The following is a 25,431-nucleotide window of genomic DNA, read 5'->3' as shown; positions in this document are numbered from 1 at the left end:
TGCAAGTCTGCTTGGGAAACCCCAGGAGCGTTACGCTGCCACAGACTGTACAGGCAGAGGCAGTCCTTGACACGGGGATCAGCTCAAACGGTGCAGGAGCTGCCGTCAGCCCTATTCAACCCTCGGGGTCATCTCCTGACCCACAGGGGGTGGATGCTGCTAACCCTGGTGTGGTGCTTCCATCATCTGTCCCCAGCCACAAGGACTCCAGTCAGTGTGAGTTTGGTATTTACACCAGTTGCACAAAGCCCCTCTTCTTCTCTTTCCTAGTGTTGGATCTTGCTGCTTCCTTGCTACAGCTCCACATGTGCGTTACGGGGTGTAAGGGGCAGGAGGCTGCTCCTGAAACACTGGCAGAGCTGGGTAGATCTGGGTTCCCATCACTGCCTTTGGTTCTTCCCAGGGAGCAGAAGGATGGGGTGTTTCAGCATCAGACTGGGAGAGACTCTTTGGGGAAGAAGCATGAGGTTTTCAGCCCTTTTGAGAGGGAGTTCACTGCAGAAGGTGGCCAAGGGGCTGCTGTTAGGGCCAGCACAGGACGGAAGGCAGTGGCATCCTGTCTGATCCCTCAACCACAGCCCTGGAGCATTTGCCCAGCCCTACCAGGAATGCTTCTCTCTGTGTCCTAGAAAGGGCCTTTCCAGAAGATGGACACATCCCTACTAAGCCACCAACCATACCAGTGCCCCGCTCTCTGCCTCAGCCACCCTCATCCCCACATTGCCTGAAGAGTGCAAGGCAGGGGATGAGACTCTGGGAAAAAGGGGACCTTTGGCCATTGAAGGCACAGGACAAAGGGGACCAGCACCAGGAAGGATACTGGGAAAGAGGTCCCTGACATAAAACTTCCTCTTGTACCACCCAGATGGAATTCCAGCCTGCGCTGCTATACTTTCCAACAGATAACAGATTTATAGGCTTGCTGAGGCGATCATCCATTTCCACCACAGCAGCTCGTGGCACCTAGCCTTCCTCCAGTTGCTGCTTTGTCCCTTTTCCAGCTGCCAGGGGCCTGTAGGTAACTCTTTAGATTGGGGATGGGGGGGGGGGGCACCGGTGGGGGGTGGGTTGCATTCCTTTCTACCCCCTCTCCTCCCGCAGATGGTGGCTCCACTCAGCCCTTTTCTGTAACACTTAAACAACACACCTCCTTGACTCATTAAGCCCAAACTCGTTAATAATCATGCAGGATGGAAGGGGAGGGGATGGAAAAAGGGAGGGAGGGAAGTCTTAAGTCCAAATTAGCGTCTCTAAGCACCCAGGTGTTGTAAGAGAAATAAACTCCTCAGCACCAGCTCAGCCTGTGCTGGGAGAAGCCTTTGTTACCCGGCAAAACACAGTAATTGCGCAGGCAGCTGGGCTGGCAGGGAGACAAAACCCCACGGCCCAGGGCAGCCTGTGGCTCCCTGGAAAAACAGGCAATTAGTGAGGGGCCCTTCCTGTCCCCCTGCACTGCTCCGGCCTCCCAGTAACAAACTGGGGCATGAGTGCAGCCTGCTGCAGCCTGGCACCGGCCCTGCAACTGTGCTGCTGATCCTGCCCCAGGGCGGCCAGAGGGGCTCAAGGAGGAATGATTTCCTGCAATCTTGCTTGAAATTGCTTCATGTTTTGAGGAAGGGGAATTGGGGTCCCCTGGCTCTTGCAATGCCTTTTTAACCCTGTGTGTTCTGACTGCACCCCATAACTGGGCTATCTCTGCATCTCTCTCTGGTCCCACCAGCAATGCACTCCAAGGGCAACTCTCCCTGGAAAAAAAACCTAAACCCGAACTGTTTGAGGCTTCCTCCGAGAATGGAAGCCCATGGCCCCTGTCTCCCACACGTGGCCTGGCTCTCGGAGCACAGCACGGCACCACCTTCCCTCTGCCTTATACCCCACCAGTCCCAGGTCTGATTCAGACCTCAGCAGGTTGTTTGCAAGCCCGTCAGTGCTGGAGGGATGAAACAATCCTGCAAAAGGTGCTGCTACCTGGTAGGAAAGGGCAGGAGAAAGAGCAAACAGCCTTTTTTTTCCCAGGAAGTACGTCAGGAGGGATTTCTAGCCTTCTATTTATAGCAGGGACTGGCTGACTGGAAAAAAAATAAATATTTTCTCTGCAGAGTGGGCAGCAGGTCTGGAGGAGAGACCCAAAGGGCCTGATATTTGCCTTGGTGGGGACAGCCATCTCCCCCATCAGCGAAGCTTTCCAGCAGACTCCTCCCTAACTGGGTCTGTCCCTCCAACAGAAGTTAAATTTGTTGGTTCCTGGTTTGTCAGAAGAGCAAGGAGCAGAATTCATTCCTTGGGACCCACTGATAGTGCTTTGGAGAGCAGTAGCAATGGGGAGATAGGAGGGAGGATGGAACAGGTCTTTCATGACAGACCCTCTACAAAGCACCGACCCTTCTTACAGCCTGGCCTGGGGAGCTGGGACTGATCCACCCACTCCACGCTGGGGCGAAGGGGCTGCACCAGGCGCTCCAGGGCTCTTACTCTGAACCGGGGAAGGGGGACCCGGCAACGCCACCACGTCAGTATCGGGGATGATCGCTATCGACGGCCAGTTAGGTGGGAAGGAAGCGGAGAATGCCAGGAATGTGGCAGTGACGCCGGCACCCGGTGTCAGCCAGCAGTGGCACTCCCTAACGACGCAGGCTGTCGGAGCTGGCTCCTGAGTCATAGCTCCTGCTCCTGCTGCGGCTGCTCCTGGGGCCCGAGCTCCGGCTGCGACTCCTGCCGTCGGCGCTGCTGCTGCTCCAGCTTCGGCTCCGGCTCGTCCGGTAGCTGGAGTAGCTCCGGCTGCGGCTCGGGGAGCGGCTAAAGCTGCTGTCCCAGGAAGAATAGCTGCTGGCGCTGCTGGAGGAGGAGGGGCTGGGACGGTAGTAGGGGATGGGGCGTTTGCGGGCACTGTGGGGACAGAGAGATGTCGGTTACCGGCAACACGAGGACAGACTTACTGCCGAAATCTCCAAAAAGCACTGTCTACTCTGCATAATACTCCCAAAAATGTGACTGTGTTTGCTTAAAAGAAAAAAGAGATCAGTAGCCGACGGGCCTTCGAATTCAAACCAGCCATGCCCACAGCCCTGGGGAATGTCCCAGCCAACTGAGTCTGCTGGACTCTACTTGATGTTGTCCCAAAGAGCCCTGTGCATGAAGGTTAGAGTCAATATTTGACTCTCTCCAGTGTGGGACATCTACCGCAGGGCAGGGTGAAATAAAAAACCTGTGAGGGAATGCTCCTGGCACCTGAGTCCCTGCTCTGACTTCATCTTCTTTTTTCCTTCAGCTACTGTAAATTGAGACACTCCCTCCACTCCCCCCCCATCCTCCCTCTGCCTCCAGCTGGAAATCCCCAAGCTCTAGAGGAGGGGTGGAAGGGCCTGCTGATCAGGCTCAGGGAAACCGGTCTCCAGGAGAAACCTCCTCTGGCAAGGGCTGGGACCCAAGGACAGCCCACATCCCCCCGGGAAGAGCCAGCTGAGCTTGTCTCCAAAGGATGGGACAGCATCCCCTTGCCTTGTGATGCGCCGAGCTTCGAGGTGGCTGGGAGAGTCTCTCCGGCGTTTCCTTAGGGGTGAATAGGAGCGGTGCCGCCGCTGCCGCTCGCGGTCCCGGTGCGACTCCTTCTCGCTGGAGCTGGGCTTGTGCTCCCGCTCGCGGTCCCTGGGGATGGCACAGCGTGGGAACTGTCACTGCAGGGGCTTTGTGGGGTGGGTCAGGGATGGGGAGGCAATGACCTACGAAGGCACAGATGAGCAGAGGACGCTCAGCTCCAAAAGGGACCGCTCTAAGCGCTCTGGTGGCGTCACCCCTGAGCACTCACATAGCTGGACAAAGAAGAGACTGGACAGATGGACACCACTAATTGCATCCAGGGGTTCCAGCAGTGTCTTCCAGTGGCTTTGCACTTCCAAGCTAAGATGGCTTCCAGGCACCTGTGTCTGTGGGTGCAGTCTGTATTTAGCTCTTGCTGGCCGTGCTGCTGGAGCTGGCAGGAACAGCCCTGCAAGCAGGCCCCACATGAGCCAAGGGCCTGGTAGCCCTGCAGGGCTCCGCAAGCCTTGCCAGAAGGAGTGCCAGTGTTGCTATGGTTTTTTGTTAAATTCCCATACACATCAGCACAGGCCCTTCTGTGCAGTGTGGCAAACTTCATACACCCTGCTCAGTGCCATCTGCAAAGCAACACATTACAGGTTAAGGGCCTGCCTGATCCCTGCATGCAGGAAGTGTTCTCCTCACCAGCACAGGGATTGTCAAAGCCTGCAAGAATCGACCCTGGGAATGTAAGATTTTGAGGTTGCAAAATGTTCACGGCAGCAGAGATGCTCCCAGGAAAACCTGCCAAAGGCATCTCTAAGGCTGAGCTGTGAGACTGTTTTCTGTGGTTTGTGGAGGGAGTAGAGGTGCCTGGACTGTGTTTCCCTCTGCAAGGCTGTGAGTGCCAGCCTGAGGGTACCTGGCATCTGCCCTCACAGCAGGGGCACTTTCCAGGGCCTGACAACTCTTTGTCAGAGCTGTGACTCTAAAAAGTAGTGTGTCTTTCCTTGCTGCAATCAGATCCCTCTCTGACAGGGGCTGCAGCCCTGCTGCAGGGGCTGCTGGCTGTGTGGGCAGTGAAAGCCGTGGGCAGACCCAGCTGGAGCCTAGGGATCTGCCCATCACTCACACCAGCATGACAGTGACGGAAGCAGGGGGAAAGTGTGAGGCAGCAGATACCACGTGAGTGGACAGCAAATAGCACACGAGTAGACAGCTGTACCTGCTGTGGCTGTAGCGGAAGTAACTGGGGCTCCGGCGAGGCCTTGAACTTCTACTCCCAGGACTTTTTTTGCAGGATTTGGAGGAATAGCTGGGGGAACGTGAGAAAGACCTGGAGATAGGAAAGAAACATAAAAGAGTTAAAGATGCGGGAGGGTGAGGCTGTACCAGACTACTCCAAATCATGAGGGGGAAGAGATGTCCCATTCACCAGGGTCTCAGCACAGCTCCGCATGTTCACCCCAAGCCTTGTGGATCCCTAGGCACCCCCAAACTCTTACACCTCCCCCTGCAAGGGAGCTGGCAAGAGCTAGACATTGTCCAGGGTCACAGAGACAGCTGTCTCAGCTGGCCTTACCTCTTTCCCGAGGAGCAGGACCTGCTTCGGGAGTACCTGGGAGAGGCCTTGTGGTGTGAGGAGCGGGAGCAGCTGGAGCGAGGGGAGGATCTGCCTGTGCTGGTGTAGGACTCGCTGCGAGAGCCAGGCCTGAGCGGGGAGCTGTGGGGTGGGGATGGGAGGAAGTTTCGCTTCTTCTCCTCTGAATAACTGAGACATGAGGACAGGCACGCTCTGTGAACATATATTTGAACAGTTTTTAAAGCTGTGGCTGAACTGGGACTGGTCCCTGGCTGAGGGGAGCACCATGTTCCAGCAAAAATAATTCCCATCCTTCCATTCCCTAACTGGAGGTTAAAAAGACCTCTCAGCTCCCCAGACTGCTGTTGCAGGAGACCCTATGTGTGTGGGTCAGAGTCCAAGAGCTCACCCTCTGGGCTCTGCCAGGGAGAAGAGGTGTGGAAGAGCTCTCAGGTGGCACAAGCAGCAGCTCATCTGCCCCATGCCCAACACACCAGAGGTGTCTGGCTGGCAGAGCCTGGGTCAGGCCAGCGAGCAGTGCTGGTCCTGGGCAGGGAGTGAGGTAAGAAGTGCTGGGGTAAGGGAGAAGCAGAGCATGGCAGGGCAAGGGCTGTGCTCCGGCCTGGCTGTGGAGCAGCATGAGTGGGCACTGAGCAAGCATGTCCTGTTGCCTTTGGACAGCGCTGCGTGAATTCCTCCTCTTCCAGAAGTGCTCTGGGAATGAACTGGGGTCAGAGCCTAGCAGCCAGGCAGCCTCCCAGCAGCCAGGGCCAGCTGCAATCCCAGCTCCACCCATGTGAAGGCAGAGTTATCCCACTGGAGTCACCACGTGAAAAGTACACACAGACCTAAAATTTTACCCTCTGACTGAAAAATGAGGCTTGTTCTTACTAACACCCGTTCCTCTGGCTCCCTCCTGTCACATTCAGTGCTCCAAAGCATGTCCTGGCTCTAACTTTCAGCCTTTAGGACCCAAGGGCCTGAGCTGGAAGAGCTCCCTACCAACCACTGCCTGAGCACAGCTCTGGGTACCAGCCACCACGCTTTAGTGCCCTCATTCCCAACATCCCCTGGCAAACCCCCAGGAAAGGGAGGCAGGGATGGAGGCTCGAAGCTACTCCCCTCTCCTGAAAATGACCTGTGGCAGTGGGTGGTGGCTCGATGCCCTGTGGCCCCAGTGCAGAGGTGCTACTGTGTTATCCTGAGCCAGCTAAGTACTTGCCCCTCCCTGTGCTCCCCACTGGCAGGAGATGCTATCTTGTCACCCTGGACCTGTGCTGCATGAGCTGTGAAGGGGAAGGGCCACGCTGGATTTGGCTCATTGGACAGGTGAAAGAACAGCCCATAATGATCCTACTGAAAACAAGCCCCGCTTCCCTTCCCCACAGTAGGCAGAGGGGGAGAATTAGCATGGCAACCCCCAGATGCCCCTTTCAGATTGTGCCCAGAAGGGCCAGGAACTTTTTTTGACATGGCCATGCCCAGCTGAGCAGGGATATGCTGTGGATACAGCTTGACCCAGGCCCAAACCCTGCATTAGCCACAGTAATGCCAAAGCACTGACACAAGCAATGTCCTGGCACGTGATGGCTGGGTTTTATCTTCCTTCTCAGGCTACAGTACTGGTCCTTGCTGGGTTCTGGACTCCAGACTGGCAAGACCGTGGGTCTGATTGGTACCTGCCTGCCTCCAGAGCACAGAAAGCTCCCTGCCAGCTCACCACGGCAACTGGCGAGCAGGCAGGAGACACAGAGCAACAATGTACCAGGTATTGGGCTGCCTGCAGCAGCTACTGGTAATCACTGACCTTCGGTCTTGTCCCTGGGCATCTGGAGACAGATTTTCCAAAGCTGTTCCCTTGGTCTGGGAAAAGCAACTGGTGAAGGAATTTCCTGAATCAGAGCTGTTATCGCTGTTGGCCAGTTTGGGCTTCCCGGACGAGAAGGCATGGCCAAAGCCATCATGGACTAGACTTCTTTTCTCCTGGCTGTCCTTTGACCTGGATGAGCTCGTTTGAGTGGAGGGAGGGGAGGAAGTATCGTTTCCTGAGTCATATTCATGATACTCTCCATTCTGGCTGTCTAGGTTGCCAGGCGGGCTGTCTGTTTTGGTAAAGAGGTCAGCAGAAGACCCTGACTGAGAGATCTGAAAGCAGAAAAGCCATTTGGCATTGTTTGAATGGTTTTTTGGGGGGGTTGTTTTCGGTTTTACTTTGCTTTTTTTTTTCCAAATAAACCCAGAAATTTTACCATCATGATACACTGAAACAAAAGGAAAGGAAAGGAAAGGAAAGGAAAGGAAAGGAAAGGAAAGGAAAGGAAAGAAAAGAAAAGAAACAAAGTAAGAAAGAAAGAAAAAAAAAAAAGAAAGGAGAAGAAAACAAAAGCACATATCCCTAAAAGAAATCCACAGTAAGAAGAAACTTATTTTCCCCCTGCTATAATAACGGGAAACTTTAGAGATCATGCAAAGAGTATCAGCATGCGGTTCATGTTAAACAAAAGAGTTCAACAAAGTAAGCGGGCAACCAAAGAATTAAAATAACTAACTAACTAAATTAAAAAAATGTCACAGAGGACAAAGCCCTTATTTAACCTTAAAGAGGAAGGAGAAAAAAAAAGGAGGTATATACATATAAAAAACCTACATAATCCTTGCAAAGAAAACAAAAATGAAACAAAAACATAGATGAGTGAATTTTTTTAAGCTTTCTTAAAGTGGCTGGACAAATGTCACTAAAATAAGCAACAATAAACCAAATCAAATCAAATTAAGGGCTTCTGTACAAAGCAAAAACTGCCAAATACACAAGTTTATCACTTTGAAATTTTAAAAAAAAGAAAAAAAGAAAAAAAAAAGAAAAAAAGAGGGTGAGGGAAAAAAGAAAAATCCCTTTGGAAATAAAAAGTATACAGATACTTCTTTGTGTGCTTTTTACCCCCTGAAGAAGATATAGCTAATGTGCTCAGGTGACCTCTAATAAATTCCCTGGTGTCTTGCGGATAGCATCCACTTACCCATCAAGAACTCCTCCTTTAGTAGGTAAGGTGTAAGAAAAAAGGAAGAGCGGGCAACATAAGTCCATCATTAGAGTCTCAAATTACATGAAAAAACATAAACCCTCTCTTCAATCCACACTGCCAACTGTTTGCTGCCTCCTCTATGCAAATGTCACAACTGCTTTTTGTCTGCTCACTTGTCTCCCTTATTATTCATTTTTGTTTCCTTCTGCTTTAAATTAGCCTGTCCAGCCCGTTCCTGGAGGCTGATGGCTTGTGCTGAAAAGTCACAGCTTGCTCTAAATCCCCCCGGGTTGCATGGAAATGACAAAGGGAACTCGAGTGAGGGAAGAACAAAAGAATAGAGGAGGAAAAGTGTATGCCCATGCTGTCTATCAGAGACCTGTGGGGAAGGGGATGGCAGCTCTGCTCCTGCCAGCTTCTGCAAGGGGGTCCAGCCACACCCTGGCTGGGTTGCTGAACGCAACAGGGCAAGCAAGGACCTCAAACTCACATAGGTTGACCTGGGCAGGGCTATTTTCTGGGACCCTGAGCACCACCAAGGGGATTAAAGTTCAGTTTTAACTCCACTGGCACTTACCTGAGCCAGCTCAGGAATGTGCCAGCACTGGAGTGAGGCTATGTTAATGCTAATATCTGCCCTTGCAATGGGGTGAAAATTAGGGCCACGTGCACATAATCTGCACTCTCATGTGGCCTCCTCCTCTTTCATGCAGAGCCTCCGCTCTCCTCAAACCCACCCATGAGGTTTGGTCCAGGGTTCTTAGGGTGTGGACACACAGGTTTGGCTCCCCCCACTCAGGATAGCCCTCCAAACACGTTCCCAGCAAGCCGTGCTCCGTCAAACACGTGCCCATGCCCTCATGCCACACTCTGGGGCACACAATGCCCCCATCTATGCCATGCTCCCCATACTGGGGACGTGGGCCATGCCCTCACCAATATCGGGCCTTCTGAGCCAAAAAACCACATTGCAGTGTTGGTGCTATCTCAGGCAGCAGAGGAGACCTGGATCAGCTGTCACACAGCAGGCACAGGGTCAGTCCCTTTGGAGAGTTTAGCTCTGGACTGGCTGGCTTTTTCATCCTCAGACGGGCTGCAGACTCAGCCTGTGTCATGTTTCACATGGACCTCTTTCATCCTATCAGATGGTGCCTCCATATCCATGCTCCTGCCTGTGGCATTCAATCTGTGTCCCCAGGGAGAGCTGCTCTCGACCCGGTTCAAGGTGCTAACTGGGACAGGGACAGCTGACTTGGACACAGGTGCTGACCCAGCAGCGACTGAAACCAGAGCAGAGCTACCAACACCCACAGCAGCTCTCAGCACAGTCTGCAGGAGGATGACTGCCCACAACACTCTGGTGCTCTGAAAATACCTGGAGCTGGAGGATCTCCAAGTACTTTCTGCGTTGCCAGGGAGAGAAGCATTACTGCTTCTGGGATAAGGGATTGATTCATCCCAGCAAATCCATAATGGAGTTCCCCATCCCCACCCCACACTAACTTCTAAGTGATGCTCAGTCCCAGCTCAGAGGAATCCGAAGACCCAGGAGCAGATGTGGGAAATGAAGTGATCCTTCTTCATTAGCCAACTTGCACCTTCAATGCAGAAGCCCTGGACAGAGCAGAAACGTCTCCCAAATGTTCCCAACTAGGAATGAGTGGAGACCTCATTGCAAGTCCTCATTTCGGCATCTGGTACTGCTCCTTGCTTCTTCTTAGCTCTAGCAATTCTCTACCAGTCCTTGCTTACTCCAGCAGAAACTGGAACATCACAGGAGCCTAAGGGAGCCAAACAGCCAGCTCTGCTTTTCACCAGTTCTTTCTGAAACCCTGATGCCACATCCAGAGCCCCAAGAGATCTGACCTCTGTGCTGTGGACCACTGCACTCGCCCCAGCCACATTCCAGAAGATAGAGGATTTCACTTTCAAATATGGTACCAGATATTTTTCTTAAAAGATGGGTTATGGTTTGCAGTCGAGCTGAATCCTAACCCAGAGACAACCAGCTTTTCACCGCCTTTCACTTACAGGCATGAAACTACCATGTGAGGTACTCCCTGGCTGCAGGGGTAGGGTAAGCCTGGCACAGGGCTGCTCCAAGGGACACTGACCCCAGCATCACACACAGAAATACCTTCCTTCTGTTAATTCCCAGTTTAAACTGAAAGGCCATTATTTCTGCCAAGAAATACAGCAGCTTCTTGGCATTTCTAAATCAGCTTTTCAGACTGACTCCAGGACCTGGCATACTTGCTTCTGCTCTGCCTTGGCTGACATCTACCTTCAAAGCAGCAACTGTTGTCAGCACATCACAAAACCTGTCAAATGACCGGGAAGATCAACAAGCCCCTCTGTAGTTCAACATCTGTGGCAGCAATGCCTGGGAAGAGGCAGCGTGGATATCAGTGAAATATGAAGCTGACAGTCTGGATGAGGGCTGGAGGGTCTGGATGGGGCAAGGGAGGTGCCAGGAGAGACACAGCAACTTCTCAGCCCCACCACCCTGGGGCAGCAGGCTGTAGCCTGTAGGTTCCTGCAGGCTCTGGGGGAGGTTCTGTCCTGCAGCAAGAGCCAGGAGAAGTTTCAGGGTGCTCAACTTGTCTGTCTGCTCAGACCAGTTCCCCATAGTCCCCATTGGATGACCTTGGCTTTGCTTGTGGTCCTGTTCTACTGTTTCTGAAAGTCATGCCAGCCACCCAGGATGGAAACAGAATACCACATCTAAAAACACTGGACAGAGCTCAATTGAATCACACTGTTCTGGGTGATTCTGAATTCTAATGGCTTTTTACTTTTCTAGGGTGGCTTAAAAGAGCCTGTTCTTTCACAAATCTAATTCGCTGTATGTGAACATTTGGATTTTGCCCCACTCACAACCCCTAATAAGTAATGAAATAATCTCAGTAAACTGTGCTTCATCCAGCTTTCAGCAGGGAACCTACTGCTGCCCTTAAGGGAACCCAGGATATGTATTTATTGGATTTTTTGCTTCAAATCATTATTTAATCAAGATGGGGGGGGGGGGGGGCGGGCGGGGGGGGGGGGGGGGGGGGAGCAGAAATGATGCCCTCACTCATATTCCAGACTGTATTTCCAAGTGCAATCCCAGACCAAGAGGCAGCGTGGTTTAATAGGCTACAAAAATACAATCACTGCTTATCTTCCAATTAAACTGAACAGCTCCATTTACTGTGCCACAAACAGCCCTGAGGCGAGAGATGACAATGTATTGTCTCAGCCATACGGGGACAGCAGCGTGGCACAGCCTCACTCAGAGCTGCAGGATTTCTTTCATGGGTCTTTTTTCTCTTGTTTTGCAACTCACTTCAAAGCGGAGTTAATTTCTCTTTCAGAGGGGCATAATGTCTGCCTTTCTCTCTTTTTCTACGCGTTGTGCTAATGAAAGGAATAAAACACTTGTGTTGGTGACCCCAGTGAGCCCCACTCTTGGCAAGGGCCCGGCCAACATCTGCCAGAGCCGCCAGCACAGGGACAGCACCTGCTGGCGGCTGCTGGGGATGGGGCTCTGGGCCTGCCCTGGGGCACCTCCACCTGCCACAGCCCAGGGGAAATGGGCTCACCTCTGCTGATAACCTACCCCTGCTGAAAAGCCAACTTCTGACTGAGTACAAAAAGTAGAAGTTCTGTAGGAATTCAGTACAACCCCTTTTTGCACAATTATGAGTCCCTGACTCGAGGAACACTGAGTGGGAAAATACCCCCTTTTTTGACTGGATGGGGAGTTCAGGGTGAGTCTTTCTCTACCACAAGGGCTAAGCTGAGTCCCAGAGCAGGGAGGAAAGGACACAGCTGTCCCTGCAAGCTCTGACCTTGGGTTACTTGGGGCTGGATGGTAATAATGCTGAGCAGCCTGGCTCACCAATACATTGCTGGGGTTAAACTCCAGAGAATGCCAAGCAAAGGTTTGATTCTTTTCACGGATCTTTTCAGCCTGCTGCGGTGCAGGCATTGTACCCTCACCTCAGCTTGAGCCAGGCTAGCACTACTTTGGAGCAAGGGCTTGTCTTCCACCACCTCCTTTGGTACCTGGTGCACAGCCCAGCCCTTCTGTGGATACAGGCATCAATCGTTTCCCCCCAGCTGCTGCTCCCAGCACTGAGCTGTGGATCTGTCTGACAATAAGCAGGGGTAACTTCAGTCCCCCAGCTGGGAGGGGAGAACAGGAAAAGAAAAAAAGAGTAACTTCCATATTTATAGAAGGTTTTGCCTTTCTGCTCTTGAAGGGCCCTCTTTGCTGTCAAAAACATGCTGCCTAGCACTTGAAAGAATAGTTTTTCCTATGTAAGCCAAAATCCAGGCTAGAAAACAGCAGCAGCAAGCCAAGAGGCAGGTCTGCTGTAAGGTTTCCTGAGCCCTCCAGCACAAGCTGTCCCAGTCCCTGCACAGCATTTCCCCATTCTACCTTCCTGCAGACACAAGCACAAAGACAAACAGCATCATTTGGACCAGCTGTACCCCCCACTGAGCTTCACTGGAAATCTGGCTCAAGCCTGTGATAATTTGTGGCATCACGAATGAGTTACAGTGAAAGCAAAGGAGCTGGCAAGGAAAGTGTATGCATGGTGCAGTTATCTTCATCAGGAACAACAAAGGCAATTAGATCTGTGCCCTGCAGGTATTTATATTGCACTACTAAAGGAAAGCACAGTGGCACAGTCATCCATCTGTGTTGGTGTGGAATAAAGCGTCTGCAACTGGGCAGGGGTATTCTGTACAGAAATAAACGCTGCACATTACCCACAGCTTCTCTCTGCCTGCTGAGGCACAGGCCCACAATCCTGCTCTCCATAGGTGGCTATTGCAGCTGCACGGGATTAAAGGAGAATGAGAGGGAGAAGCTTGGAAATTCACTGCCAAAAATAAAAGTAGCAGGGAACTTTGAGGTGTTTCTGCATGTGTACATGCATATGTGGGTGCATCAGCTTTTGCATAAAGAGGGGAAGAAGCAGCAAGGTAAATGCATAGGTAGGGCATTGTTTTGTGTGCTTTATCCCCCAGCAGTTCCAGGAAGACCTAGTTAGAAATTGTGGCTGTTTCACTACAAAGGAATGAAGAAAAATAGGGTGGGGAGGATAGCAGAATTTACCACAAAGCACTTCAGATTTTCAGAAGAAAAACAATGTAGAATAAAAAACATCTTGAAAAGCAAAACCTTTGTTTTGGAAGTGCTATGGCATTATCTCATGGGAGTTTGTGTATTGTGTCTCTAGATTTTTCCCTGTATCTCTGTGTATTTTTCCCTGATCCTCCTTGGACAATCCCTTTCCTTTGGAGATACAAGTGCATCCCCCCAGGTAAGGATGGTTTGAAAGCCCAGGCCAGATGGAAGGATAGGGAGTGTAACATAACTCTCATAAAGGACTGAAACATGGCATTTTTGAATCCTAATTCTGAATTTTTTCAGAAAATCTTTTCTTTTCCAGCATTTTTTTTTAATATGTGACCAACATATTCTGCAAGAGCCCACTTTCATTTCAGGCAGCTCTCAAAGTCTGACAGAATTAAGCGTATTCATAGAGCAACCATTTAACTCATGAAAAGAAAAAGCATCAAAGGGTTGTGTATAGTCATTAATAAACGAGACTAAAGGTTTCCATTCCATTTTTCCCTTGCCAGTTTTGAGTACATGATATTTAATGACCTTGTTCAGCAAAATTTCAGGGGCAGCTCTTAACCAGGGCCTTCAATTTGAACAAATGCTTAAATGTGCTCTTAAATGGTGTCCCAAGAGAATGTACTTCTTTTGGGGACAGGAGGACAGTAGTGGATTTCATCAGTCATTATGCCTTTTAGTCATTAAAATCTTTGCTGAAGTTATTAACCCTTACTAGAAAGAACACAGGAATATCCTGATGGCTTTTACTTTGCATCCACCACCTGCATCTGGAACTGTCAAGCTCTTGTCTTCGCTTCCCTGCAGCTTATGGACTCATTCACCTCGATTGAAGTAAATGGAAAAGGGAGTGCAGGATGCTTGCGTTTAGCTCATTTTAAAGCTTTTAAAATTTTAAATTAGAGTTTACTCTTTCTCAGGAAACAGAACAGCTGGCAGTTGGCCTCACAGGGCTTCAGGAACCTGGCTTCTGAGAGAGGAAACCTAGCACTAATTGAACACTAGGCTTAGACTCAAAAGCATTTATGAAAAATATGCCACTTGAACCAAAAAAACACCCTGGTGACATGATACAGTCTTCGGCTGCTTGTTTTTTTTGGGGGAGGAGCTCTGAACTCAGCAACACCCCCAGCTCATGACAGTAAGCTTCAAACCTTGTTTTTCTTCCTTTGCATGTGCGTGCACACATCAGCGTGTGGTGTGAGGTTCTGCTCTCCACGCTGCCTTATAAGGCTTTACAAGCACTGACTCATATGGCCCCACACACTCTATAACAAGAGCAAATATGCATATCTATAACGTTGAGAGACAGCTTGTGCCTGTCTGTACCCACGTACAATCCCTGGGTATTTTGATCAGCACGCTGTCTGTGTGGGTGAGTGGGCAGAGTCTCTCCTCTTGCTGGCACCATCTCTCTCCTATCTGATGTAGCTTCTGCGTGCAGCTGAGCTATTTCCAACTGATGACTGGGCCTGAAGGAGAAAACAACTTTGGGGCTTGGAGGACTCTGTACTCAAAACACCTCTAGCATTACACATCCACACATGTGAGTATCATATTCCACACTACTTCCAGTCCTAGGTAGCAATTTATCTCTCCAGAGTGCCTATCTGATACCAACACCACCATCAGGGCATCACACCTCTGTGTTGCTGCTGCCAGGAACAAAGGGGAAACATGCCACAGAAAAGGAAGACTGATATCAATCTCTATCTAATATTTCTCTCCATCTCTTGCTCCCTCAATTCATGTATTATCTCTTTCTATGTATATGGAAAAGCATCCCAAGGCACTGAGCCTGATTTTACTCTCAGCTGCACATGCAGTTCCCATTAGCATCAATGAGGGCTGCTCATAAGTTCCAAATTTGGCCCCCAGGCTTGTCAGTCCAGAGCAACAGTGATCCTAGAAGGATCCTGATACTCAGAAAACATCCCATGCCAATAATCACCAGCTCATTAAATGTAAATATTCCTTTTGTATATGTTTGATGCCCTTTTTCAGCCTGAAGAACTAAACTTTTGGATGTAAAGACCAGTGAATTAAGTTCACATCCAGCTGAGCAAAATCTGCATAACAAGCACTTCCCTTTAAAATATCTTTGCTGGAGGCCAGGTTTTTTTTTGTTAAATGTCCTCAATTAATTATTCACAGGCTAAAGACTTGCAAGTTTTTCCCCTCTCCAGCCCCACCCTTAGTGTGAAAGTGCTGAAGGAAGGAATGACTTTACACACATAGAATACAGCACCATGAATTAATAATACCGTTTAACCAAGTTCGTCTAACATCACTATAATTGAGTTATAAAAATTTCATACCAGAGTTCTTGCCCAGATCCTCTGGCTAGTTCAAGCAAAGAAGGACAGTGTGTAATACTTACTACTTCCTTAGAAGACAGGAAGCTGTAGAGTGGGAGGGTTTGGCTGGCTTTTTGACTGGCCTGAACCTCTGCAGAGGAGCTTCTCTTTGCTGGGATCTTTGAGTGGTGCCAGGAGTGTCTTCGCCATGTTTTACGCCCTTCCTCCCGAGACCTGGCTCTGTGCCTTCAGGAGACAGGAACAGCCAAAATGTTATTCCTTAGTATTGCAGTAGTGCCTATTACCAGCTCCATACAAACCCTTGGCAGCTCTGTGCTAGGACACTGCATATGGGAGAATATTCTTCCACATGACTGCTCTGTGGAGTTATGATGGAGAGAAAAGGGATGTTTTGCTTTTCTACTTTAAAAGAAAAATAGTAATTTTGCATCCAGGCTTTGGACCTTAACCTCAACTTTCAGCTCCAATGCATGATTTTATGGTGGCTCAAGACAAACCATTACCTTCATGCACTCTAGAATGTTCCTATGGTGATACACCTCCAAGACTAAACACACTCTGCTCTTGCATGAGCACCCCTCCAATTACTGATTGCATTCCTCCCCTCACTGATCCTCAGCTTTTCATAAGAAAATTCCCAGTACTTAGGAGGAGTGAAGTAGGAGAGTGGGGGTGGGTTGTTCAAGTGCTTTCAGAGAACATGAAACATGAACTCATTATGTGTATAAATCACTTGCTATTGCAGCAATGCTGGGTCTAGCACCAGCATCAACTTAGCTGGCCCCAGGATGCATCTGTCATCCAGAGGAGAGATTTTAATCAGGTCAAAGACAATGGCTATAGATGTCCAGGGGCAAATATATTTCCATTGCTAAGACCATGTTTAAGGGTTTCCTGGGACATGAGCAGAACAAAGCCCTTGGGCTGGGGAAGGGACACTAGACTGGAATCAGCTGTCATGGGCTGATATCAGCAATGGGGATTAGAAGTGACTGTCAGACCGAAAAGCTGCAGCCACTGCTTCTCAAGGCAAAACCCTTCCATGGCTGAGACCACAAACAGCTCAGCCCCCAGTATGTGATATTGCTGCTACCAGAATGGGAAGTGGCTGTGTGCAGAGAGCCTGTGGGTCACACAGGCTGTGGCAACCACATCCTTGAGCCCACCAGGAAATGTTGAGGACACTGAGCTTGGGAATGGTGACGTTACCTGCTCCGGCAGCTGGGGGAGTGGGAGTCGGAGCTCTCCGAGCGAGAGTGGCAGCGGCGATGCCGATGGGATTTCCGGGGGCGCCCACGAGAGCTTTAAGAAGCAGAAAGGAAAACCAGCATTAGGTTAGCAGGTGGGGGGATGCAAGAGCCAGCAGCTGGAGGCTGAAGTCGATAATGTTCAAATCAGAAGGGAGGTATGCATTTTAAACCAAAGAGATTGGTGTATGAAACACTGCACAGAACATCAAGGCATGAGAAATTCTCTGTCCCTTCATCGGTGCAGTGACATCTTCCCTAGATCTCTGCTAGTATTTTACACACAAGCTATTAGGTTGGCTCTGTAGCCTGCTAGAGGAAGATTTGCAGACAAGCATGTAGGAGTGCAGCAGCCAGCACCAATCCTTTCAAGACTTTAAAGAGCCACGTGCTTGTCTTTCATCCTGCAGTCTACCATATAAAAGCTAGGCAACTGCCCAAGACCTTCCTGTTGCTGAGCCTTGGGGGAAGCACCATCTCTCTGGGCAACTCATCACAAACCTCCAGCCCTCTCCATAGTGTTGGTTCCTTGCTAGAGAGCAGGTACAGAAGGACAAGCTCCAAGTGATACAATACACTCAGTAGCAGCCAGCCTTCCCCACCCTCTCCAGGTGGGAGCATTTAGTGCTCCTGTGGGCAGCTCTCATGGTTGCTACACAAAGTACAGCTTCCCTAAGTACAGCCTGCCTCATGCACGTTTCCTGCTTGAGAGACAGGACCATTTCCCTGGCTTCTGACAGGTGCCCAGTCACTGGTGCTGCCTTTTCTGACAGGGCCTGAGGACAGTTCCCAGCAAACTCTGTAGGGGACAGAGGTCCAGTGCCCTGCTGCACTTCCCTTTGCACCACCAGGCTGTTTCTCATGGATTACCTGCCCCTGTTACTTAAGCGCTATTGTTGCCCATTGCAACAGCTGAAGTCCTGGATGCAGAGAGCAGGGCGACATGGGTGGCAGGCTAGCTGCCACCTTCCGTGCCACTTCCCTCCCATCTTTGTTCACCACAGTAGTAATTTTAGATCTGTCAGCGTTTTCATCTGCTCAGGCTAGCATGGCTGTGCCAGCAGGCAAAGCTAACTGTGAGTGAGCTGGTCACACTACACAGTCACTGACAGCACAAATACAACCTGCCTGGACAGCATTTAGCAACTTGCTGGTATAAAAACCCAGCAAGTAATTGCTTGAGAACAGCATCTCCTTTAAGACAAAAGGGCAACCTCCAGGACAATTCCTTCAATTCTGCTTGGCTGTTTTCTTTGATGCTTTTCACACCCAATGATTATATTTTTTAAAACTTTGCATTTTGGAATCCTCCTTTCTTATTTCCATACAGCTGAAATCAGCAACGCTGAACATCTTTCACTCACATGGTGGATTTCTGTGAAAATCCCCATGTTTGGTCATCACCCTCTGCACTAGTCCCTCCAGTTTGTTTTCCCTTCCTGCAGAAGGCAAAACTGGTCCGGTGTGATTTAGATAACCAGTTGCTCAATGCAAAGATAAGTTAAAGCAGCATGATTATACAAAAATCCTCATGGGATCCATCTGATCCACGCCTGGGAGCAAAAGGTTTGCAGAAACTGGGAGTGGCACAACTCTGATTTGCCAGCAGAGGGATGAGGTTAAAACACCTTGGCTGGTTTATACCCAAAGAGCAATTCCAGCAGCTCTAGCTCCCTGAGGTCAGGGCACACCAGCAGGACATGGATCTTCGATTTAACTGCACTGTTAGGGTACTGCTATGTTAGGCTGGGGGGATGCCTCCTTTTACAGATAACCTAGGAAGCCTCTCTTTTACCACTGAGGTTTCTAGGTCGAGGGCAGCCCAATTTGAGGGGAAACTGAGCTGAAACTGTGCCACTTCATATGCAGAAATTTTAGAGAAAAAGGAGACTGGCTTTCTGCATGCCATAGAGATGGCCTGTGCAGGCAGTATCCCAAGTCCCAGCAAAGCTGACCAGGGGATCAGTGTCCAAGGTTCATTCCCAGAACTGTTTCCTTACTCTGAAAGAAGGTGAGAAACCACAAGCTGCAGTTCCCAGAAGACAGAGAACAAAGGGAAAAACAGAGGCAGCTTACAGTCCTTCCTTCCAGTCCCGAGGAGCCCCATTTTACACCATGCCCCTTGACTGTGTGCCACACAGGACAAGGATTGTGCTCTGCTAACACTCCAGGGCTGATTGGAACCTCACCACCAGATTTTTGCAAACTCCATCCCCTCCGAACAATCCCTTCTCTTCCCATTGAACCCATTCAGATACTGGGCTGTACTGTATCTCATGAGTAGGTCCTAATGCAACCTCCTAGAGCAGCAAACCAGGAGTTGCTGAGGCCCTTCTCAGTAAGAATGTGCCAGCCTGCCCTTCTGGCAGGCCAGAGTTCACCCTCTCATGCTGCCCCCACCAGAAAAGCTAGAGCCTTCTCTCTGGATTAGATGGACAAGACTCCGCACATCGCTGCAAGATACACAAAGTACAGAAAGAGGTGTCACAAAAGAAAGGGAGAGGAAAGCTCTCCAGCCTCTACAAACCCTTTTCCATTCCAGCAAAACCAGAATTGCCGGTTTTAGCTTCAAAGTAATCCTGAGAACTGCTTAGGGCTGTGCAGCAGGTGTTAGCTCCAGGGGCCCCACCACATCAAGCACTTCCTAGCCCCACACTGTGCAGGCAGGGCAGGGAACTCCATGAATCACTACTTACTGTTTTTTGTGTTTTCTTTCTTCCTTTCTCTTACTTTTGGGGCTTGAAGAACTAAATAAGAAATGGCTAATTAATTCAGAGATTTCTGTTCTCATAAAAAGCTGCACAATCACACGTCAACGTTACAGCTTGGTTGCCCAAGAGCATGCAGTAAAAAGGAAAGGGATTCATGATTGTCACAGCACAGGGGGTCTGAGTGCCTTCTGACAAATCTGCTTCATGGACTTGGCCAAAACCCTCAAAGGGATCAGCCAACTTGGTGACTTTGCTTTCTTCCATAGAGAAAATGAGTACTTCCTGATAATGTGTACACACATACTGGAATCAGGAGAGTTCTTCCAGTCCACACCTGGGGAGTCACTGAGTCTGAATCCCCAGACCCACATGGAATGGGGGGACCTAAGGGGATTCCACAAGGAAACACAGAAGAAATATCTTCTGCCCCCACTCAGTGAACATCAACCTTGAAGAGACCATTAAACTCTTATTTCTAAGGGACCACCCACACTTGCTCAACTCTTACCTGTGCCTTCTCTTCTTTGACGATAACCTGCAAGACACAAATATGTACATTGAATACAGGGTCTCACAAAATTGGAAATTTTAATCCAAGACAATGTGTTTAGGCTCAGACTGAGAACTGAGAGAAGACCTCGTGCACCACCTGGGCAGAATGGCCCCGGCTCTCCTTTAGCCAGCTGGTGAGGGAGCAGCTGAGAAATGCTGGCGTGGCAGAAGGGACCAGCACACTCTACAAGAAATTGAGAACATGGTCCTCAGGATAACAAGTCTTTAGAGAGATCAGATACATCCCCTATCTCTGGTGGGTCCTTTTTCTCTGCTACTGCCTCCAGTTTTGCACTGCAGTGTGGAGGTGAGTCCATTCCCCAGTTTTCTGTATGAAAGACCAAACAGCAGTTGAGGGAAAAATCCTCTCTGTGTAACTCCAGAGTAGTCTCACAGCCAAACCGGCATTGTGCCCCTGTCTTGCCTCCTGGAGCACCCCTGGGATGACACAGGAGACACTTCTCTGATATAGAACACCCTGGGCACATGGAGGACACATCCTTGCAGCAAAGCCTGGCCCCAGTGCACTGCACACCCCACTGTCTCTCATCTCACCTTGGAGCACAACATCCTGCAGAAGATACAGCCTGAAGTCCTGCCTGGAGGGGCTGTGAGATTGCCTCTGGCAAAGTCACTTGGGGTCTGTGGTTGAAACGCTATCTCTGTTGGTCACTAATCCTGAATGGTTCATATCATGCTGCCTTATGGGACCAGCTCCAGCTTATCCTTGGCTTGCAGGGGCATAAATGGCCCAAAGGTTCAAAGCCAAGGAGCCTCTGACCCAGGACTTCCATCAGGAGATGGCATCCACAAAAGAACAGAAGAATCCCTCCTTGGGAAGAAAGTGTTTTAAAGGAGTTCCTATATCCTTGTCTCTCCTTCTCCCTTGCTCTTCTTTAGAGATTCAAGCTCAACTTTTCACCCTGTTATCCACTTTTGGTAGCTTCTCTCTTTGGTTCAATATATTATAAATACATGAACCTTCTTAGGGAGATGGAATCCACTGTTCTCTTCACATATTGGTTTAACAGCTGAGAGAAAACAGTGAAGTATTTGCAATTTTAAAATTTAATCATGCTCTTTGAATTAAAAATGGACTTCAGAAGGGGAAGGTGGAAACAGTCACTGGGGCTGGGAGAGGAGACTGGCATGTGGACGTGGGGAGCTGGTCTGAGCCTTTTCCTGATCCGGACACTCTCTGCAGGCTGGGGAGGAAGGGATGGGGACCAACGTGAGCCTTAAGCACTGATCCCACTGGCATTCCAGAGGATGGAGACATATGAACAGGACAGCAAGGACAGCAGACTGAGGCTCCACAGACCTCACAGTGATTCGGCTTGTCCATCTCTGTGTCCCTACACCCCAACAGCACATGTTGCTCTGTTTGCACTGGATGGACACCCCATTTCATGCCCTCCTAGCCCAGAGAGACTCTGGCTATGCCTCCCCTTGGCTGCCCAGTGCTCACAGAGCCCACAGATACCTCTCTGCCCACTGGGACCAACAGTTGCCTGAGGCAGCAGTGCCCTCCACCCCTTCTCCAAACCCCCAACAGCCACTGCCAGTGGGGAATTACATTTTCAAGGGAAAAATACCTGTTTCTTTTTCGCTTCTTGGAGCTTTTCTTCTTCTTCTTCTTCACAGGTGAAGGGCTGTAGGAGGGAGACCTGAGGGGGCAGAGGGGCATTAGGGACCACAGGGCTGCTCACAGCCATCCCAGCCACCCCAACACTCACCCCACCACCAGTGGCAACATCTCCAGGGCAGAGAGTGGTTGGGGGCTCCTGGTCAGAGCAGGATGAGACCAGGGATGAGCCTCAGCCCAGCTCTGCTGCCCTGAGGGGAGGGCGAGAAGATGGTGGCACCTCCCTGGGAAGCCCCAGGCCCTCACACCTCCATCTTACACAGACCCTCTTCCCTCCCACCCAGCTGAGGGCTGTCATTCCCTCCTGCCCCACACACCACCGTGGCCACCTGCACCTCCTTCACTGACCCTGTTCCCTACACCCAGCCAAGGGCTGCCCTGCCTGTCCCCTAACGCCACCATGGCTCCCTCACCTCCTTCGCTTCTTGCGGCCAGACTTCTTTTTCTTCTTCTTCCCCCGAGCCGGAAGCGGCCGCTCCCCATCACACGACGGGCTGAGAATGGGGAAAAAGACCCAATAAACATGAAAAATAAGAAAAATAAACCCTGAATTGGCTCACACGGGTCTCTCTGCCATCCCCACCTCAGAGACATGGGGCAGCAAGATCAACGTTCGTGGTGGACCGAGGGTGTGGCTGTTGCCTCATTACCCTCTAACAAATTATTTAGTCACGGTTTAAATGAAGTGTCTAATAGAGATACAACAAGACAGCTACACCACAGCAATGCTGATTATTTAAAACATGTTTGCTGAGGTTAACAACTCCGAAACAGATTTATAGGTTTTGTTGCTCTTTGTAAATATGCTTTAAATAATTAATTGGCATTTAATTTGCATACAGTAATTATTGCAACCAGATGCATCTAACTATAATAAAGACTTGACATGTGTTAAGTAGCAATTGATTAGAAATATATATATATTTATTGAGACACTATGGCAATTGAAGGAGATATGCATCTCTTATACAGTTGTTAAACCTTGAAAATAAAGCCTCCTGCAAATTAATTTCTTCTTTAAACATATGATGCTGAATCGTGTTATGTTTCAGTGAAAAGCAAATACCGTGGTTAATTAATTCAGAGCATTGGGCTGAAAAAAAACCAACAGATAACTCTGTGGCTACTCATTAACGAAAGCAAATGCTTGTAAAGACAGAGGCAGCTGGCGGCAGCCTGGTGGCATCCCTAAATCAGCCCAAGTCAGCCATGTGGATCTCCAAACAGATCCACAGATCTCTCTGAATCCCCAAACAGATCCAGGACCAAGGTTTGTGGGGGCACAGCAAGCTCCCCAGGGCCTCTGAACAATCACTGAAGGTGCTGGGTTTATGCCGCAGTTTCCCCACTTCTCATTCTGCCACTGAGAAAAGCCAGGAGCAAGGGATGGGTGGAAACAACCCCATGGTTGGAGAATGCTGTGAGATCTTCACTACAGAAACAGGCCAAAAATTGAGTAGTTTTCTGCAGCAAAAACAAACATTATTGCTAACAAAAGTCCTAATGCAGAGCAAATGACACTTTGGGGGGGACACTCAGACTCCACCACCCCTCAACACTTGATCATCCAGGGCTTTAATTACCACTGAAATTACACTATCATAAAAACTCCATTGTTTAGTGCTTTTAATACACTTTGGAAAAAAAATAAAAGCTCTGCAAAATGAAACTGCAAGCTAATGCTTCACTTGTGAGCTGTGGATACCGAGTGCTTCTGGTGCAGTAAATCTGCTGTGCAACCACAGCATGACCCCACGGAGCACCCACATACTCCTCCTCACTTCCTCCTCCCAAGGATTTCACAGACCAGCAGCAGCACTATTAGAGGATGTGGCACACTTTTGGCTCAGTGGGCTTCCTACCTTAATGCAGACAGAAGTCGTGCATTTTCTAGGATGTCTCATCGTTGCTAAGCTCAGACGCCTGCCCAAAGACACCCAGGGACACGGCTGGGCATTGCCACGGCCAAGGGAGAGCAGGAACACCTGACCATGCAGCCACAGGCTGCTTCTGCACAGCCCGTCTCCCTCTCCCCAGATAAAGTCTTTTGTCTTTGATGTGGCAGCTTTCTCCCCTGCGCTGATCTGACTTCAATTGTTCCTCCGCGATTATAATCAAAGTCTAATTAAAAATGTGCTTTAGATTATTGTTCCAGTTGGCCTGAAATCTGAAGATATGAAATGTGCTTTCTTGCTCTTTCTTTCCAGCATCTTTAACCAAACCAATCCCAGAGACAGTTCAGCAGGCAGGGCTCAGAGACCCCAGTTACTTAATTTACAACGTTCCATGCATTTTTCCCCTCTCAAGTGGTCAGGGACTAACGACAAGCTGCTAACGAGGCTGTGTCCTAATGAAGGCAATGCTGCTGAGCTGATCCAGGCATGGGGAGAGGGGAATTGCTGAGGGCGATTCCCAGCAGACCTGGTAGTGCAGAGGAGTGCTGGCAGGTCTTGGAAGACTCTGAAGGAGACTGTAAGAGCAAGCCCTGGAGTAGAAATGAGCTGCAGGTTTGTCCGTGCAAACATGCACAAGGATTTCATACAATTGCAATGTTTCCTGCGCACATACTGAGCCGTTTAAGGCACCCCCAGCTCTCACAGGCCCCAGAGGGGCTGAGTAAACAGCCATGGACACCTCCCCTGCCATCCCCGTGTTCCAGGGTGGCCCCGCTCACGGCCCTGGCTCCTACCTGCGTGACCTGCGGTGAGCATGGTCCCGTCTCTCCCTCCCCTTCGCACAGCCATTGGTGCTGGAGGGCTCCCTGACCACGCAGCTGCTCAGCTTCTCGGGACGTCTGTCCTCTGCAGGGTACGGCAGGCAGCTGAGCGTCCCACTGCCAGGGCAAGATGAGAGAAAGAGCCATCAGGAGCTGTCCCTTCAGCTGGGGTCATTCCCCAGGTCGTGGGGAATCTCCTTTCCTTTTTGCAGGTAGGACCTGTGCTGCTGTGAAGGAGAGCTGCAGGTTTCTCAGTGCTCAGCCCTGCAGTGGGAAATGCTCCTACAAGGCTCTAAAATGCCCCATTTCCAAGCCAAGCTGCACCCCAGCCCAAGCATGCTGTGCTCATTGTTCAGGCAGAGATGCCATGAGCATCATGCAGCCAAGGAGCAGCTGGACAGCACAGGACCAGATCCAATCCAATGGGAAGGGAAAACAGGAGCCAGTCAGGACATCTTCTCCTGCACTGTGGGGTTTAGATCACCAGCTCTGCAGAGACAGCACAGATTTGCACTCTAATAGAAAAAAAAAACCCTTTTGCACTTCAAATGTAACTTTCCAAATGCACTATTGCCTTGATAACACCTTGCCACACATCTTCATCCCTCGACTGGAAGCAAACTTCCCCACTCCTACAAATAAGGTGCTGGGCTAGTGAACACACCTGGTCCTGCTGACAGCTCAACCTTGAGAACCTGGGATAGCCCAGCAGAGCTAAGGAGAACCACCTGGGCCAGGTCAGTGCCTGCAAGAGTCCAGGGAGCTGGCAAGGAGCAGAGCAAAGGCAGGCAAAGCCTGGAGTGAGTGGTTTCTACAAAACACTGGGGCTTGTGCAAGCTCAAATAGAGAAAAGAAGCCAAATGGAGAAAACAAACCCAAACAAGTCTGCATGCAGACACTTGGGAGGAAAGTAAATAGGTTTCCAGGCCCTGCAGATGTTTATTTCAAAGAATGAAAAGATTAATGAAAAGTGATAAACTGTAC

General features: G+C 49.9%; 1 protein-coding gene across 1 annotated transcript; it reads right to left on the bottom strand.

Moving 5' to 3' along the window:
• Window positions 1-25,045, bottom strand: SRRM4 (serine/arginine repetitive matrix 4). The gene is made up of 13 exons (XM_069031070.1): window positions 25,022-25,045; window positions 24,421-24,564; window positions 22,145-22,225; window positions 21,682-21,753; window positions 20,043-20,069; window positions 19,520-19,570; window positions 16,786-16,878; window positions 15,639-15,801; window positions 6,906-7,243; window positions 5,099-5,311; window positions 4,742-4,852; window positions 3,499-3,645; window positions 1-2,886 (listed from the first exon to the last, which is right to left on the bottom strand). The coding sequence occupies exons 1-13, from the start codon at window positions 25,042-25,044 to the stop codon at window positions 2,622-2,624; spliced, it is 1,728 nt and encodes a 575-aa protein (XP_068887171.1). The 5' UTR covers window position 25,045; the 3' UTR covers window positions 1-2,621.
• Between the last annotated feature and the right edge of the window lie 386 nt (window positions 25,046-25,431).

The sequence above is a fragment of the Aphelocoma coerulescens genome, chromosome 15 (genome assembly GCF_041296385.1).
Source record: "Aphelocoma coerulescens isolate FSJ_1873_10779 chromosome 15, UR_Acoe_1.0, whole genome shotgun sequence".
Classification (NCBI taxonomy): Eukaryota; Metazoa; Chordata; class Aves; order Passeriformes; family Corvidae; genus Aphelocoma; species Aphelocoma coerulescens.
Note: the sequence above shows the minus strand (reverse complement) of the source record. Positions and strands in the feature narration are given on the sequence as shown.

What these genes read in the sequence shown, in the direction of transcription:
- SRRM4 (XM_069031070.1), bottom strand. Translation starts at nt 25,044, where the DNA reads ATGTGTGGCAAGGTGTTATCAAG. An exon ending in AAGAAGCGAAAAAGAAACAG is followed by an intron (nt 20,070 to 21,681) that starts GTATTTTTCCCT and finishes TGTGTCTTGCAG; the next exon opens with GTTATCGTCAAAGAAGAGAA. An exon ending in GAAGCTCGGCGCATCACAAG is followed by an intron (nt 2,887 to 3,498) that starts GCAAGGGGATGC and finishes CTGTCCCCACAG; the next exon opens with TGCCCGCAAACGCCCCATCC.